The following is a 16730-nucleotide window of genomic DNA, read 5'->3' on the forward strand; positions in this document are numbered from 1 at the left end:
CTACATTTGTCTCCACTTTTCCAAAAGATTTTTCTTTTCCCAAGAAAACAAGGTGGAAAAATCAACCATGTGGCACTCTTGTAGGGAATTAAAATGAAGGATCTAGCTATGTGGATGGCCCTGACCAAAACTAAGTTTGATGTTAAGTAACCTTGCTGGAGTGATTGTACTGAACTGTTTTTAAGCATTTATAAGGCTGTGTTGGTATAGAGGAGAGAAGAATTTGAACCTCACTGTAGAGGGAGCACATCATATTGACCAGCAGGGGAAAAAAAAAAAAAAAAAAGCTTCCTGGTAAGGAAAGCACCTAAGTATGTACCCATTCTAAAGTAAGCATGACAATCTTGTCTCATCTGCACCTATGTCACATGACAGATGCCAATGTGATTTGTTTCCTGGAGCCGTCATTACTCCCTCACAGAAATGGCTCTCCTCATAGGCAGCCACATGTTCCATATCATTTTCTGGGGCTGTGGTTGCCCCAGGAGTCCAATGTCCCTTTCATGTCTTGAGCAAGTCAGAGGGAGGCACGACCAGAGGTCTCCCAGGGTCTGTGCTGCCAAAGGAGGTATTCATTTCTTATAGTCAGTTCTTTCCTGTCTCTTTGTCTGTTCCCTCTCCAGTACTGCATACACCCTGCTAGACAAAAAGGAGAAAGGGAAAAATACAACTTTAGACTTTCAAATAAATTCTCTTTTCTTGAACAAGGGTCAGGGTAAGGAAGAACATAAGGTGGGAGTGGTATAACCAGAGTAGCCTGAGGTCGCTCTTCATGATATATGACCTGAAGCAACAGACAACTCCACCATCCACTCTCTCTACTGCCATGCAACTTCTTCCTCTTAAAACCATTTTGGAAGTTGCACCAGAGGCTACAGAAGCCACCAGTGGACCACAACCTGACAGTTTGGGTGATTTTCTGTTTCTTTTAGAGACGCCAGAAAGCAGCTCAGGTCTGGCTCTACAGGCTGGATTCAGACACATCCTTAAGCACTCAAGAGTTCTTTCATTATCACTCTTTCATACTTCAAAATGAGAGAATAGCTACCTTTAGGAATGTCCCAGTGGCTACTATTTCTGCTTCTGTTTTGTGCTTCTCCTTTTCCACACGCTTTCACAGCTTCCCCTCTGTGCCTGCCTCCACTCAGTATTGCTTACAACAGCCACACACCTTTACCAGTACTCACTGCCACCATCATTTGTGTCCCACACCCAGTCTTATTCCTCTTGAAAAACAAACAAACAAGAAAACAGGCAAAATGTTGAAACTGCAAGAACAAAACACATCCTGCCCATCTGGGCAGAGGGGAGGAGGACACAGTTCTCCTTGGGGATCTGCCTCTCTGAAGACCAACAGTAGGCGTCTCCTTCCCACCGACAGACCTTGCTCAGCAGAGCAGCTGCTGGGCTGTATAATCACTTGCTCCTGTTTCAACTGGGTCCAAGAATCAAACAGGGATTTCTGGCCCCAAGCCCCTATTCATTAGAGCAGCCGGTTACATGGGGTTTTTAATTTAAGATGATAATAAACCCCTCAGGCTAGAGAAAGAAAAAGAAAAAAAAAAAAAAAAAAAGAGGTAGCTTTTGTCCCAGAGATAAATCATTTTCACAAAGTTTGGAAAAAATACTATTGGCAATATTCTGAAGGTTTTTAAGTTAAAAATATAACAGAACTTAATGGTTTCAGATGCTTTTCTTGACAGTGTAACAGAAAAAATGCCTTTAATTTGGAAATTTGGAAACAAATTAAATTTGGCAAAGAAATAACACATAAGACAGCCCAATTGCATTCTGTAATTTGAAAAAAATTGAAAACAGATAAGATACTGTGAATTAAAAATAACTTCTGCACATTACATTCTCATGAACTTTCATTAAGGTTTGTATTACACGTCCCATATGTACAATTCTATGTTGCAATACACTAGATCGCTTTATTTATAAAATACCTTTAAAGCTACTGTAAGTTAGAGCCAGAAAAATGACTATATAAAAATGTTATCTTCTCACATTACAACCTCGTTTCCAATGTGTGTATTTAAAGCAGAAATGCAGTCTCCATTTCAATATTTCAGATGCACAACTGAACTTTCTAAAAGTTCAATGCCAATTGAATCCATGTATAATTCAGGCATATCTATTTATTTTACTGATAAGAACCTGGTGCCAAAGCTGAAGCAGCTATATGAGAGATGAAGCTAGATTCTCTTCTAACTTGTGAATTACACACAGACTAACCACTGTCCCATGGTTGAAGTTCTTCTTTATGGATGATGAATGAATGAATCAGAGGGGACTTGTTCTGACTTTCTTGGGCTGAGTTCACAAGGCTATCATCCAGAAAAAAAAGGGGGTTGTTCTGTTTTTCCCTACAAGCACACATTTTTTATGGAACGTTCCCGTGACTTGACAAATTGTTTATCATCCCTATAGAGCAGTATTTCTTAGGTTAAAATCCAAAAACCTTTGGTTTGGAATGCTATTGTGGTGTCTCATGAGAATTTTAAAATTGGATATAGGCTGGCCTCTCAGATTCAACTGCATCTTTCATGATGCACTGTGCATTGCCCCCTCCTTCCTAGAACATGCTAAGGAAGTCTCTTTGGTGTTTCATGGGAAATATTTCATCTCTTACAGAGAAATGATAACATGAAACAACAAAGCTCATGGCAAGATATTTCAAATAGCTTTTGCTTTATCTTTGTTTCTCAGGTGTCCAGCTTTTTGATGAAAAATTCAAGGTTTTTGTGAAACGAATCTGAAATCCTAATTTTCAGTCAAAAATAGAGTAGAAGGGATTTTTATTTTTTTTTTGTGATCATTCTAAACAGGGTGATGCTGAAAAAGCAACCTACTGCAGACTTCAATGTTTATAGTCATTCCCACCACAGAGCTAGGTATTGAAGAAACTTTTGCTGTGTTTTACCATAAGATTTTTCACTTGAACAAGAAATTCATGTATTTCAAATCAGTCTGTTCTCCTGCTTGCTGGTAGACCAAAAGCACCCTCGGTGTTCAGAAAAGTTTTCTCCTCACACCTTAGTGAATGACAATCTTCACCAACAAAAAGATGGCACTTCGGACGGCACTATGAGTTTGGAAGGGAGCCCCCTTTTCTTCAACTAGGTGCTACACCACATTGTATGTGATGAAATCAAGAATGGTTTGTTTTAAGACCAGAAGGTTTATTAAATCCTTTAATCTGTCATCTTGCAAAATATCATGCATTTCCTGTAGTTATTTGTGTTCTATTTGTCCTGCTGTTCAGGACCTGCCCTGAAGAGCTGTCACAGACTGAAATTTAAAACCCTCCATTTCCTGAAGTCCACTCCACAGCATGACAGTGCCACAGCTCCACTCAGGAAGAACGCAGGGCTCCTGCAAGTAAGCCCAGCTTTGAAACAGCACTCATTTTGTGCACTTAGTAATTAAAAAAATATATATATATGAACTAGGGGAAACACATTACATTGCAGTAATGACAAGTTCATTACAGAAAAGCACATGCTCTGTAGTTGGGAATTAAGGGTGACTTGAAGTCAGCTTGTTCAAACTGTATTCCTACTGTCCCCTTTTCTTACTAGAGCAAGATGCTAAGAAACCTACAAGCAAGTGAACAGGTCTCACATAAGGCACAGTTTGCACTGAAGACACTTTGCACTTCTGCAGGAGCACCTCCTTGAGTAACATCCAACTCCCTTTGCAGGCTCTCCTTGTTGCCAGCACAACAGACCCAGGGCACTCACAAAACAGAGGATGACAAAGAGCACCCAGATGAGAGCACTGTTTCGCTGCTGCACGTTCTGTGAGCTCACTCTGATCTCTGCTCCCAGCTCAAGAAGCAGAAGGGACAAGGGGAATGTAGGAGGTCCAGGTAGTGGGAATGGCCCCCATCTGAACAGAGGTGGAGGCTGCAGAAGGCAAAAAAGCACTAGTGTTTTGCATGAGGAGGAGCAAGGGGTAGTACCAGCAGAGTAGCTGGATCTGTAGGATCACAGAATGGTTTGGTTTGGAAGGGACTTAAAGATCCCCTAGTTCCAAGCCCCCTGCCATGGGCAGGGCAACTGAGCCCCAGACACAGCCACTAATAATCCAATGCATGGCTCTCCTGCACTTAAAAGGTGAAGCTGAGGTGGAAAATAGCACAGTCCAACTGCTGACAGCATGTCAAAAGGTATGGCTATTCTGACTTTTTCTTGTATCCCATTAGGTAAGAAGAAATCCTAGAATGTACATATAGTAGCATTTACATTTAATCCAAGTGTAATATATACCACAATTTCCTTGCCCAGCTAACGTAGAAGTTACCCACCTTCACCTGTAAAATAGAGCTCTCACCCATTAGCTCAGGCCTCACTTAGGAGAAGAAAAATTAAACTGATGACAACTTTTGGCCCCTGATGGTCCCTCTCTAGCAACAACATAGACAAGCCAAGCTTGTATCCTTTAACCACAGGGCAACACAGCTGTCTTGTGAAAACCTGGGCACCAGGCAGATTTTACATGTGTTTTAAAAGTCCTATGCTTACTTTTCTAACATCTTATATCACCATTCTGCTCATCCTATAACTTTCCTCTAATTAGTTGGATAACATTGAGCTACAGGTTACATCATACCTGCAAAACAAGGTGTGCCTCTCATACCTACAGTAAGTGCCCATGGCTGATGCTCTACTTAAATTTCTCTTGAGAGGACTTAAGAGTTGCTCTCTCAGGGGAAGTGAGAAGCCTCACCACAGAATTTGAAGTAATATATCCTGCCTATAATTTGAGGTAAGCACATTTTGTCTGAATTAGAAGTACTGAAGAAATTCAGAGAGAGCAAAGAGGTTAGGGTTTAATTGCTTCTACCTGCTGATACAGCTATTACATTGCACTTATCCAAGATGACCTGTATCCCTGCTGTGAAGCACGTCAGAACTATATGTTACAACTGATGCATCCAAATTATGAAAAAAAAAAAAAAAAAAGAAAAAAAGAAAAGTTAATTTTAGTTTCTTGATGAAAAACCTATAAAAAATATGAAAATTCCAAGCTATAGGACATACAGTAACGTAGATTAATATGTACCATGCTCCACCACTGTGCCTGTCCTGAGGTAAGCATCAGAGAGCACAAATAACCTTCATCCCTGATCCTTCCATACTGCTTTATGAATGAGCTGTATGCAAGCTGACTTTGCATACAGCTTGTTAGTTCTGCCATTAACCTTTCATAATTCTCAGACCCACCATCAGATGGTCATTTTATTTCAGTAGCAAGATACTGCTCGTTAGCACCAGCCACTCGTTCACAGCAGTCACACCTGCCATTAGCTAGAGAAGGAAGGACCTTAGGCAATTTAATCCGCTATGTACATTTTCCTCTGGCTTATACAATGACATGGCATTTCCCCATCCAAATCCTAAGGAACATGCTGTTTTCTCTTTTATTCTACATCTGTTGAAAGAGTGATATTTCAGTGTTTCACACTCAGAGGAGGTTTTTGAGTCTTAACCTTTTCACAATTTATCACATTCCCCATATCCATCAGTAGAGATCTTGAGAAATAAATCAGACCAATAAACTGATATATTGCTTTAATTCTGTTTGAACAGAACTGGCAGGAAAATGGAGAGAATCAAGGCTACTTTCCTTCATGTGTGAACAAAAAGGAAGACAACTCATAGGTCAAAGGACCCAAATCAGTATAAATCAAGCCTCTTTCTGAGGCTGGCTGCTGAACAGCTTGTCCATAGGAGTATAACCATTACTAATTCTAGGCTGGCCCGGTACCGTCCTTTCTCTTCAAGCCAGTGTAATGTCTTTTCAAGGCAGCATGATTGAGAGGTAAAAATACAACGTCCTGGACACAAAGCACACCTTGTAGGAAGATGCTATTTCTCTTCCTATATCTAAAGCCACCAAGCTCAGGACACAAAACACAGACACAAGAGACAGAAGGCTGCGGGAAGGCACATCATAAGGCTGGTCCGCGTGCTCGCCAAGGAAAATGTCACCACATCTCCTGTTTGCCACAAAGAGCTGAGGAGGATGAGAGTCAAGTGTCAGCATGGGGGGTAGAAAAAGGCAGCCAAGAAAGAAGAGGTGGGCAGATGCCTGTGGGGTCTGCCATGAGAAAAAAAGAAAGCATTTTACAAACCTGTTCACTGCAAGTCCCACACTCATAACTGTTTCCAAATGGAAGGCCGCGTGAAAAGCCAAAGCAAACATTCTCAATTCTTTTTGAACCCATCAGACAATATAGGAAAAATATGTGCATTTTATGGTTTGAGGGCACAACCTTTTAATTATGTTTTTGCATTGTCGTGTCCAAGACCTTTTTTCTCCTCAAAAATTAATATTTCCTCAAGCAATGCAGCTATTTATCTTGGATGAACATGAATTGAAACACAATCTCCCTGTGCAGAAAGAGGCACAGAAGAGTTATAACATGACACCTAGGGGAATTCAGAACACATTGCAATGCAATCCTAATCATTTTTCTAGTGCCTTTTCAACTGATTTTTGTACAGCTCTCTTAACAGTTTCCAGCTATTGTTTTGCACGTGCTGTACATGCATGCTCAGGGAACTTAGACAAAAAAAAAGAAAAAAAAAAGTGCAGGTAATTGGGAAGGCAGGGAGAAATTGAAGCAAATAAAACAGGTTTTTTCCTCTCTACTAGAGCTGAATTAAATGTGGTTCTGTCATCCAAGACCAGCAAGTGTTCTGGCACACATTCACTCCTCAGTTCCCTGCAATGAAGCACAGCCTCATGGGCACAAAGCTAAGGAAGATGTCAGTCAGCTGCTTTTGCCCCTGAGGACCTATATCTGCAGCAAGACCCTAACTTAATGTTTTATAAACAATGCTTCAATTAAGATTTATTTAGTCGTTGCAAGAAAATTCAGGGTAAAATTTCTTCTACTTTGGAAGACACATTACAGTTAGTGGCAATTGGAGCTCTCAGAAACTTACGCCTATTGTTCAGGCATCATCTTTCCACACTTTAAGTCTTACAGACGTTGTAGCTGGCCAACAAATCATTCGGATCTTAAAAAAGATGCCTAATAGCAATAGCATAAGCAAAAATAACAGAGTACATTTGTTCTTAAAGGCTAAGCAAGTGCTAAAATATCACAAGGACACTGAAGGAGGAGTGTTTCCATAATCATTCTAATTGTTCTTTCACAATAGACAAGTTTTTATGCACTTACACCACCTTTCAAGTTAAAATTTCACAGAAATGCTTCCTACACAATTTACACAGCCTATCACTAAAATGACCCCAGCTCCGAGTGAGTGCCGATAAGCAGCCGCTTTATCAGATGCTGCGCAACAGTGTACTAGGAGAGAAAATCCCCACTTGGTCACTCTGGGTGAATTCCGACATCTGCAAAGATTTTAATGAGATATTTTTGGGCAGAGGCAGCCAAGACTTGGTTTAGTCAGAGGTGAAATTTCCACATTGTGAAAGCTTGCCCTTGTGACCTCAAAATCACTTCTGTGTTGATTGAGCTGAATTTCAGCTGCACCTTACAACTCACCATCCCCAGGTGTTGCAATCAGGGAGGTGCGAAGAACCTCCTCTCTAATTATAAGGCCGTTCTTTGCACCTCCTTTAGCTTTCAACTTGCAGAGGTTTGCTTTGAAAGTATTGCAGTGTAGACTCAAAGTGGTCTGCTACAAAAGGAGGAGGGAAGGAAATGTGAATGTGAAGCATGTTGCAAGGGAACCTCAAAAAATTTGAAATCTATAAGGCATAAATTTACCAGAGAGACCTGAGAAGCCTCCCTTTGCATCGCTTGCCTATACTACTGCAAATCCTTCTCTCACTGTCCAGAAGGCTATATTCATCCCCAAAATAAAAAGATACACTTCACAAGGCCCTCAGCCCCTCACAGAAGTCAATTCACAAGCCAGGAAGCGTGGTCTACTATTTTTTGTAATCTGGAAGAAGAAGAGATGGTATATTCTGCTTCCTTGTTTGTAAACTGCTGGAGCCGTTATCGTTTCTCTAACCAAAAGATGTTTGAAAACAGAATGGAATTAAAAGGAATGGAACGGAATGGAAAGGAAAGGAAAACCTCTCCAGGTGAGCTAGAAATAACTAGGCCAAACATTTATTTCTCTGTGGTCCAACGTGTGTGGGACACCATCTGTGGTTCATTTAGCTGCAGCAGCAAAAGCTCAGCACAACCTCGGCCACACAAACACCTGAAAACATACTTACCATTATAACAGTGAGGGAGATGGTGAGTCTTGACACTCCACTGAAAAAGGAGGCAGCCCCAATGGCAGCAAACAGACCTGGATCAATCCATGCTCCATATTCATTAGTTTGAACACCAAAAATGGAAACAAGAATCAAACCAATTATTCTGCCATACAAAGCTCCTGTGTACCTGTATGTGAGAAGAAAAAAGAGCAGTCTTTTTGCCAGTGATCCTGTTTTCTAGAGGTGCTTCTAGTAACTTGCTAGTCCCAGATTTAATCACGAACTTCTGTAACAACTCCTTTCCCAAAAAAAGCTCTAGCTTCCTTCCTTGTTATGAATGATTATTTAGTTCCAATCACTAGCAGGAAACTGCCAAATTTGCTATAATTTGAAGAAAAAGAACTATGTGCATGTGTTGCTTAATGTTGTTCAAAGCCAAATGAGAATAAATCTTACAGGAATACAGTCAAAAATACAGATTACAGATGTACGCACAAAACAAACAAACAAACAGAAGAAACACTTTTGGAGATCCAGCTTTATATAATTTCTTAAAACTAAGTCTTTGTGCATCCCATAAACCTGGCAATTAAAATATTACAACCACATAACAAATGGGGAAATGGAGTAATAAGTATTAATGACCTGCCCAAAGCTAAGCAGGAATGAAACTGTGAAGAGAACCCAGGAGTCGTCATACTAACCATGTGCTACACTGAAGAACAAAACCAAAATTTAGCACAGTTGAACATGTAATTTCTGGGGTGAGATACAGCATTTAATTCCACATGCAATTAAATATACATTTCCAAGTGTCAGCCCATTAATTGCATTTGCACAGGCATTCACCTTCCAGGAATGGTGAATTATTATTACATATAATATAGGCACATATGTGATATATATTAGCTAACTTGGGGAGCTTCATCTTGCACTTTCACTCTCCCTCTTTTTTTTTTTTCTCTCCCATTTATTCACACAGTTGATTCATTCTATCGTTAGATGCAGTTCTAAAATGGTTACAAAAACTAGCTTATCAGGAGCTGGCTGAAAGACTTGACTATCAGTATCTACACAGCCAACTATGCCATGCTTCAGCAATCACTACATATCAAAAAATGGTTTAGACATCAGCTTGGAGAGGAAAAGAGGTAAAAGAGAGGGGCTACTCAGGGGTATGGCAAAGAAACATGAGTTTCTTTTCAGAGTGTTTTTCAGCATTTGAATTGCATCATGCCAGATACCCACCCTCCTTGATATCCAACCTCCAGCCATGGCTCCTTGCTCACTGAACACTTCAAGTATGCACATCGAACCTCTTAACATTACAGTAAGAACTCTGCTCTAGTCTACAACAGCTTTCTAAAAACTTACAACAAAAGACCTAACAGCAGTTTTCTCCAAAGTCTAGGGTGTTGATGTCCAAGATTAAGATTCAGGCTATTATGTGCATAAGAAACAGATGAAAAGTCTGGATCTGAACCGGTATTTCTACAGTTACAGAGATGGAGCCAGCAGTCGAGGCTTGGTCCCCAAAGGATTCAAATGATCTATGCTGGAAAGTACACAGTTTTGGCTATCATTCTTCTACTGCTATTCTCAGATGATTTCTCTTCATTCGTTTCCTCAATTTTAGCCTCTCTTTCCAAGCAAACCATCCTGTTCTACCTATACAATCTCCTCCGAGCAATTATAGCTTTGCTATTGCCAACCTTTCATCTTACCACTCAGGTTGTTTCTACTCAACACAGGCCTTTTGTATAGACAGCTCAAACCAAAATGGGCAAAGCTTACAGCATAGGAATAACCAGGCCACTGGCAACAGCAGAACCTGCAGTCCAGCAGCTGAGGATGAAATAAAATGCCAAAGCAGTGCAGAGGGATGCGTATCCAAATTCCTCATGAGTCCCACGTTTAAAAAGATATGTGATCCCTTGCTTCCCATTTTCAACTAGAAGCGCAGCAGCTGCAACACAGAGGAAGAGATGTGGAGAGATATTAAACAACAAAAGGATCCTTTACAAAAGGATCCACGCTGAATTAGTCCTCATTCGCCTAAGCATGATAAAAGTCAGTAAAGTATAGAAATCAAAAATTAGTTTGAGTTGATGTGACAAGTTATCTGAGGCATTTTCAGGAAAACAAGGAACATTATTTGTTCTTTTCAGTCTGCTGTGTGGTATTAATCTTGAACTAAACAAGGAGAAACAGCAATCAGTTAAGCCAATGAATGGCAACCATACTACTTTAGCAAGGCTCTTTCCCCATCCTTTTCAGAGATTCAGAAACTTCAGAAACTTCCAAGTGTCCTGAGCTCAAATATGGGATTTAGTTCTGACACACCCCTCCAAAGGGAGCACTACATTATTTTGAAGAAAACCTATGTTACAAGTAAATATACTTGGATATCATGTCTGGTTACATACATTGTTTGTTCTCTGGTATCAATCACTTAGCTTTCCTTACCTTGATTGAAGGTTCGATTAGAATATCTGACTCCATCTGGACCAATCCATGATGTGCTTGGTGAACAACCATATTCTGAAATTTCCCTCTTGAACAGATTTCTGCTTAAACATTAAAAACAAACAAAAAATCTAACTTACCTTACTGACCATACAGCATGTGTCTGTTAGGGATACATTTTACATAGAAAGCCTACTTTCCCTTTCATCTCCCAATTAAGTTGTTTTATTCACTAATAAACCTAGTTTACTAGAACAATTTATTAATTATTCCATTAAATTAATAAACCTGGTTTATTAATGCTCATGTTCCTCTGCATAAAGCTGCTGAAAACCAAAATTTCCAAAACCAGGAATCACATTGCACTACCTAAAACTGGGAAAATGGGGGGAAAAAAATGGTTTAAAATGTGCAGCCTGGCCTTGATCTCCTTGTACCATTGTAACTGTAAAACAGGATCAACAGACCAGAATTTTGTCACTCCTGATGAACATTTCTGTGGGTAAGCACAGCATCCCAAGCTCACAACTGCATCTGCAGATGGACAGGTTAGTACAGGAGAGCACCACAGAGATCAGGAAGGATTCAGAGGTTCCCGTCTTCCACAGCACTGCAGACTGTACCCAAACCACACCTAAAAGATGTTTGTCCAGTGCATTCTCAAAACTCTCCCTTGGTAAATACTGGCACCAGTTATTTCAACATCAGAAAACTTGCAACTCAGACTGCCGGTTATCATGCTGACTATAACCAGACTTTTGGTACAGCACATCCATTCCTGGACGCTTTCTCAGTCTTGGTCATCTTGAGCAATTGTGTCCTCCAAGCAGGTATGACTTCCTTCTGTGAGTCTGGGACATATCCAGCATGTTTTGGACAGCACCACAACCTAAACAATTGTCCAGTAACAATATGAACTCTGTTCCTGGAACAAGGAGCCAGAGATCTATGGTATTTGACCCACCTGATCCCTGCTCAGAACTACAAGGGAAACTTAAAATGCAGCCAATATCTAGTACAAGAAAATTTATTCCAGACCCCAGATTGGCAACCAGAGGAACACAAGATACTTCCCCAATCTTGTATTTGCCTTTTACATTAATCCAACCACTCAGAGAATATATTCCAAATTCATAATGGTCAATAAAAAAAAAAAAAAATTATTTACTCCATCCTGCTTGAGAAATCAAATGATTGTGTAACCCACTTCTAGCAAAACCTCGAGTTCCATACAAACAATGTCTTTACTACCAGTAAAGGAGTATACACAAAAACCAGCACATCCCAGAGGTAACTTGAAATTTGCAGTGATGTCAAAATAGCAGAGAGAGAAACAACAGGAGAAAGTTTTTACAATTAAAACACATGGTTGAGCAGAAAGAACAGAGAATAGAGATGCAAGATTTGTTTTTTGCACAGGCTTTTGTACCACTGACTCTTTCAGTTTGAAATCAGTAGATCATAGAATCATAGAATCATAGAATGGCTTGGGTTGGAAAGGACCTCAAAGATCACCTAGTTCCAACTCCCTGCCAAAGGCAGGGACACCTCTCACTAAATCAGATTGCTCAAAGTCCCATCCAACCTGACCTTGAACACCTCCAGGGATGTGGCATCCACAGCTTCTCTGGGCAACCTGTTCCAGTGACTCTGCCACCCTCTGAGTGAAGAATTTCCTTCTAATCTATAATATTAATCTCCCTTTTTTAGTTTAAAACCATTCCCCCTTCTCTTGTCATTATCTGATTGAGCAAAGAGTTGCTCTCTGTCGTTTTATAAGTCCCCTTCAAGTACTGAAAGGCTGCAATGAGGTCACCCCGGAGCCTTCTCTACTCCAGGCTGAACAGCCCCAGTTCTCTCAGCCTTTCTTTGTAGGAGAGGTGCTCCAGCCCCTTGATCACCTTTGTGGCCTTCCTCTGGACCCACTCTAACAGATCCACCTCCTTCCTGTGTTGGAGGCCCCGGACCTGGGCACAGCACTCCAAGAGGGGCCTCACAAGATCGGAACAAAGGGGCACAATCACCTTCCTACCCTGCTGGCCTCTCCTCTGTTGGTGCAGCTCAGAACACAGTTGACTTTCTGGGCTGCAGGCACATATTGATGGGTCATGTCGAGCTTTTCATCCACCACAACCCCCAAGTCCCTCTCCACAGGGCTGCTCTCAGTGAGTTCGTCTCCCAGACTGTGCTCATATCTGGGAATGCCCCAGCCCAAGTGTAGCATCCTGCACTTGGACTTGCTGAACCTCATTAGGTTCATATGGGCCCACTTATCAAACTTGTCCAGATCCGTTAGGATGGTACCCCTTCCTTCTGTTGAATCAATTGCACCACTCAGCTTGGTGTCATCTGCAAGTTTGCTGAGGATGCACTTGATCCCACTGTCTATGTCATTGATAAATATATTAAATAGTACCGGTCCCAGGACAGACCCCTGAGGTACACCACTCGTCACCAGCCTCCACTTGGACATAAACCCATCAATCACCACTCTCTGGGTGTGACCTTCAAGCTAACACCTTATCCACTGAATGGTCCACTTATCATATATGTATCTCTCCAATCTGGAGACCAGGATGTTATAAGGAACCCTGTCAAAAGCCTTTCACAAGTCCAGGTAGATGACATCGGTCAGTCTTCCCTTGTCAACTGATGAAGTAACTCCATCATAGAAAGCCACCAGATTGGTCAGGCTTGATTTACCCTTGGTGAAGCCATGCTGGCTGTCTCAGATCAACTCTTTGTTTTGCATGTGCCTTAACATTGCTTCCAGGAGGATCTTTTCCATTATCTTCCCAGGCACAGAGGTGAGGCTCACTGGTCTGTAGTTCCCTGGGTCCTCTTTTCTATCATTTTTGAAAATGGGAGTGATGTTTCTCTTTTTCTAGTCACCAGGGACCCTGCCTGACTGCTAGGACTTTTCAAATATGATGGAGAGAGGCTTGGCAACTAGCTTCTCCTTCAGGACCCTCGGATGCATGTCATCAGGCCCCATAGACTTGTACCTGTTCAGCTTCATCAGGTGGCCTTGAACTTGCTCTTCACTTACAGTGGGTGGGACTGTGCTCCCCCAGCCTCCATCTACAGGTTCAGGGAAACAAAAGACTTGGGAAGCCTGACAGTCAGTGAAGATTGAGGTAATGAAGTTGTTGAGTACCTCAGCCTTCTCCATGTCTGTGGTTACAAGTTCACCCTTCTCATTCATCAGAGGGGGCACACTCTCCTTGGCTTTTCTTTTCTGAGCAATGTTCCTATAGAATCCTTTCCTGTTATTGGCGTCCCTTGCCAAGCTCAGTTCCATCTGTGCCTTGACTTTCCTGATCCCATCCCTGCACATCCACACAGCATCTCTGTACTTTTCCCAGGCCGTGTGTTCCTGCTTCCACTTCCTGTACATTTAATTTTTGCTCCTAAAGACAGGTTTGTCTCTGGTATGGATGGGAGTACTGCAATGCTACACTGCATGTGCTTCACCAGGACTTGCTAAGAAGAATGGGAAGGAGCCCATTGCTCCTTTACTACCTCTTGCCTCCCCAGGTCCTCCTATTTCACATTCTCTTAGGAATATCTGGGGCTTCTGGAAATATTACAAAACCTTATTGCAAGCACAGGTCCAACATAAATTAATGAAGATAAGCTATGCTAGAAGGAAGTATTGTCATACTGGCACAGCCACATACAGCACCATCTGGAGCTGTAGCTGTTGTAATGTTATGGTTTAAAAGAAGAAAAAACAATAAATATATATATATATATATATATACACTTCACTGAAAGAGTTGGATCAGTACAGAAGACAAAAACAAGCATCTCAGAATCTTTTTGTTACATGGTTCTTATTGGATATTTTAAAGCAGCAAGGGTGCCTATTACCCACCTGATGGATACTTAGTGGTTAATGATATTTACTTGTCCCTGGATCACTGATTTTAAATTTCACGTTAAGCTCTGATGAGCCAAATTTAAATGATCCCAACTAAAATCTCATGATCACAATCATAATTCTCTCTCTAAATTTCTAAGAACAGGAGAAAAATTAACAAGCTTCTTATCCTTGTTCACTTTTGTACCTTATTACAGGTTCACTGGAGACATTATCACTACCTTCAGCAGATGCATGGCCTTGCAAAGTCCATGATAATTTGGTGCTTAATTCCCTTCAGATCTATCCATTTTCAACAGGATGTACTCTAAAACTTGCAGCCACAGCAAATGAAAAATTGGCATTAAGACAGTTTAGCCTCTAGGTTGGATCAGCCTGACTATTTTTCATCCAGAGACTGACAAACCAAAAAAAAAATAAAATTATCATGGTTTCAGATGTTTTTCTTTAGAGTAAAAATAGTTTTGTTTTGAAAAATAACATTTTGGAAGCATTTCATTCTTGAAATAAAAAGGATGTTGTGGTGAGGAAGAGAGCTTTTCTTGTAGCAAACCAAAAAGCCATAGTCACTAAGTCAAGGTACTAAGTAGATGACAAAATTTGTTTTTATAAAAAATATGTAAATATGTAGTATAGCAGACAATACTAAAAAAAAAGTATTGCAAGTCAAATGCTAGGCTAGAATTGATGGCAAGAATGGGGAAATATGCCTGCTTTCCATGTACATAAATAAGCTGTTTGGAGTCCGGTCACCAATGTGAAGTTATTCAGCATTTACTACCCATATCATGCACTATAGAATGCTGCCCACTTGGAAGGAGGATATGTAAGACTACAAGTTGGTAGTGACCGTTTGCAATGACTGTGAAACCAAACTATTGTTTCACCTAAAATCCAAGCTATTCCTTTTCTGTTTCCTCTGGATTTCTCCTAAGTATTTCTCAAGAAGGATACCCGGACTGCAAAACTTGTAACAAACTCAAGGACCTTTTCAGCTGTGTCACCAATAAAATCCCTAACAATTCAGGTCCATATTCTCAGACTGTTTATTAAGACAATGTTTGTAGTTCTAAGGTCCCTTATTACAGTTGGTGCTGTACTGGCACGCACCTCTGATGTGTTCATTACCGGTTGGTGTTCTTATATAGATGACTGATCATGTCCCTCAGCCAGCAGTAGCTGACAGAAGCTGAGAATAAGCAATGTTTTTCCTCATTACAGCTTTCCAGTCAAAGCACAAACTGATATCTGTAGGCTTATGAACCTATATAAATGGACTATATATGTTTTAATGCAAAAGTTGTATTCTAAATTGAAAATGTACTTGGATGATGCATACAGTCACATTTCAGGCTCTTTCCATTTTTGAACGCTCCTTTGTTTCTTCATTTCTCTATTTCTCTTTAATTTGGCATGGTGGCAAGTGTTTCTGACTAGAAAAGTTTGTGTGATTAAACGCCAGTGATTAATAGATTGTGTGATTCTTGTCTCTAGGTTATTTCATTTTAAATATTCAGTTCTGACAGGCTTTTGATTTTTTTTTATCCCAAATCTGTAACATTTAACATATAAATTGTAACAACTGAGAAAAAATGTGAATAATTGTATTTACACATTAATTGTAATTTTAATTGCATGATAATTTACATATTAATTTTAATTAATTGAAAGAGCTCCTGATGACTTCCCCCCACTTACATTTCTGAGTTGTTTCTCAGCTGGCCGTCTCTCACATTCATGACTGGAGTGCAGGAAAAGAAATACGGTAAATATACAGTAACAGTCGTCGTACATACCTGCAGGCATTCAAATAATCAAATAAACTATCATGAGATGTAGAAACAGAGACAAACAAAAAGAAAAGTTTCTAAAATCACTAGTGCCAGCAGTTACCAAAAAGGAATTGTCCTTGTGGTCTTGCCCACATGTCCCATATCAGATGTTGCCCGTGAAAAAAAAAAAAAAAAAAAAAGGAGGGCCCAGATTCGTCTAACTAGTTGCAGTCTCTCTCTCTGTAGCCATCAGAAGGCCACAGCTACCTCCTGAGCGAGAGACCTGGAGCTCATTGTGTACCCAGCCTCCCCGCCACCCCATTATCCCCCCAAAAAAGGATTCGGGAAAGATTATTGGAACACACAATTATACTACTGTTATAGTATTGTTATAAAACAGCTCAGGTAGC

At 40.5% G+C, this 16730-nt stretch overlaps 1 protein-coding gene across 1 annotated transcript in view; it reads right to left on the bottom strand.

Moving 5' to 3' along the window:
- Positions 1 to 16730, bottom strand: part of LOC311206227 (chloride channel protein C-like) — a gene marked incomplete at both ends in the record, with an annotated part of 76472 nt that overhangs the window by 42338 nt on the left and 17404 nt on the right. The window contains 4 exons of the mRNA XM_084281477.1: positions 8215 to 8386; positions 9994 to 10165; positions 10666 to 10769; positions 16247 to 16344. Of these exons, the coding sequence (XP_084137603.1) occupies positions 8215 to 8386; positions 9994 to 10165; positions 10666 to 10769; positions 16247 to 16344 (546 nt within the window). The remainder of the gene's footprint in view (positions 1 to 8214; positions 8387 to 9993; positions 10166 to 10665; positions 10770 to 16246; positions 16345 to 16730) is intronic.

The sequence above is a fragment of the Netta rufina genome, assembly GCF_964035555.1.
Source record: "Netta rufina genome assembly, chromosome: 2".
Classification (NCBI taxonomy): Eukaryota; Metazoa; Chordata; class Aves; order Anseriformes; family Anatidae; genus Netta; species Netta rufina.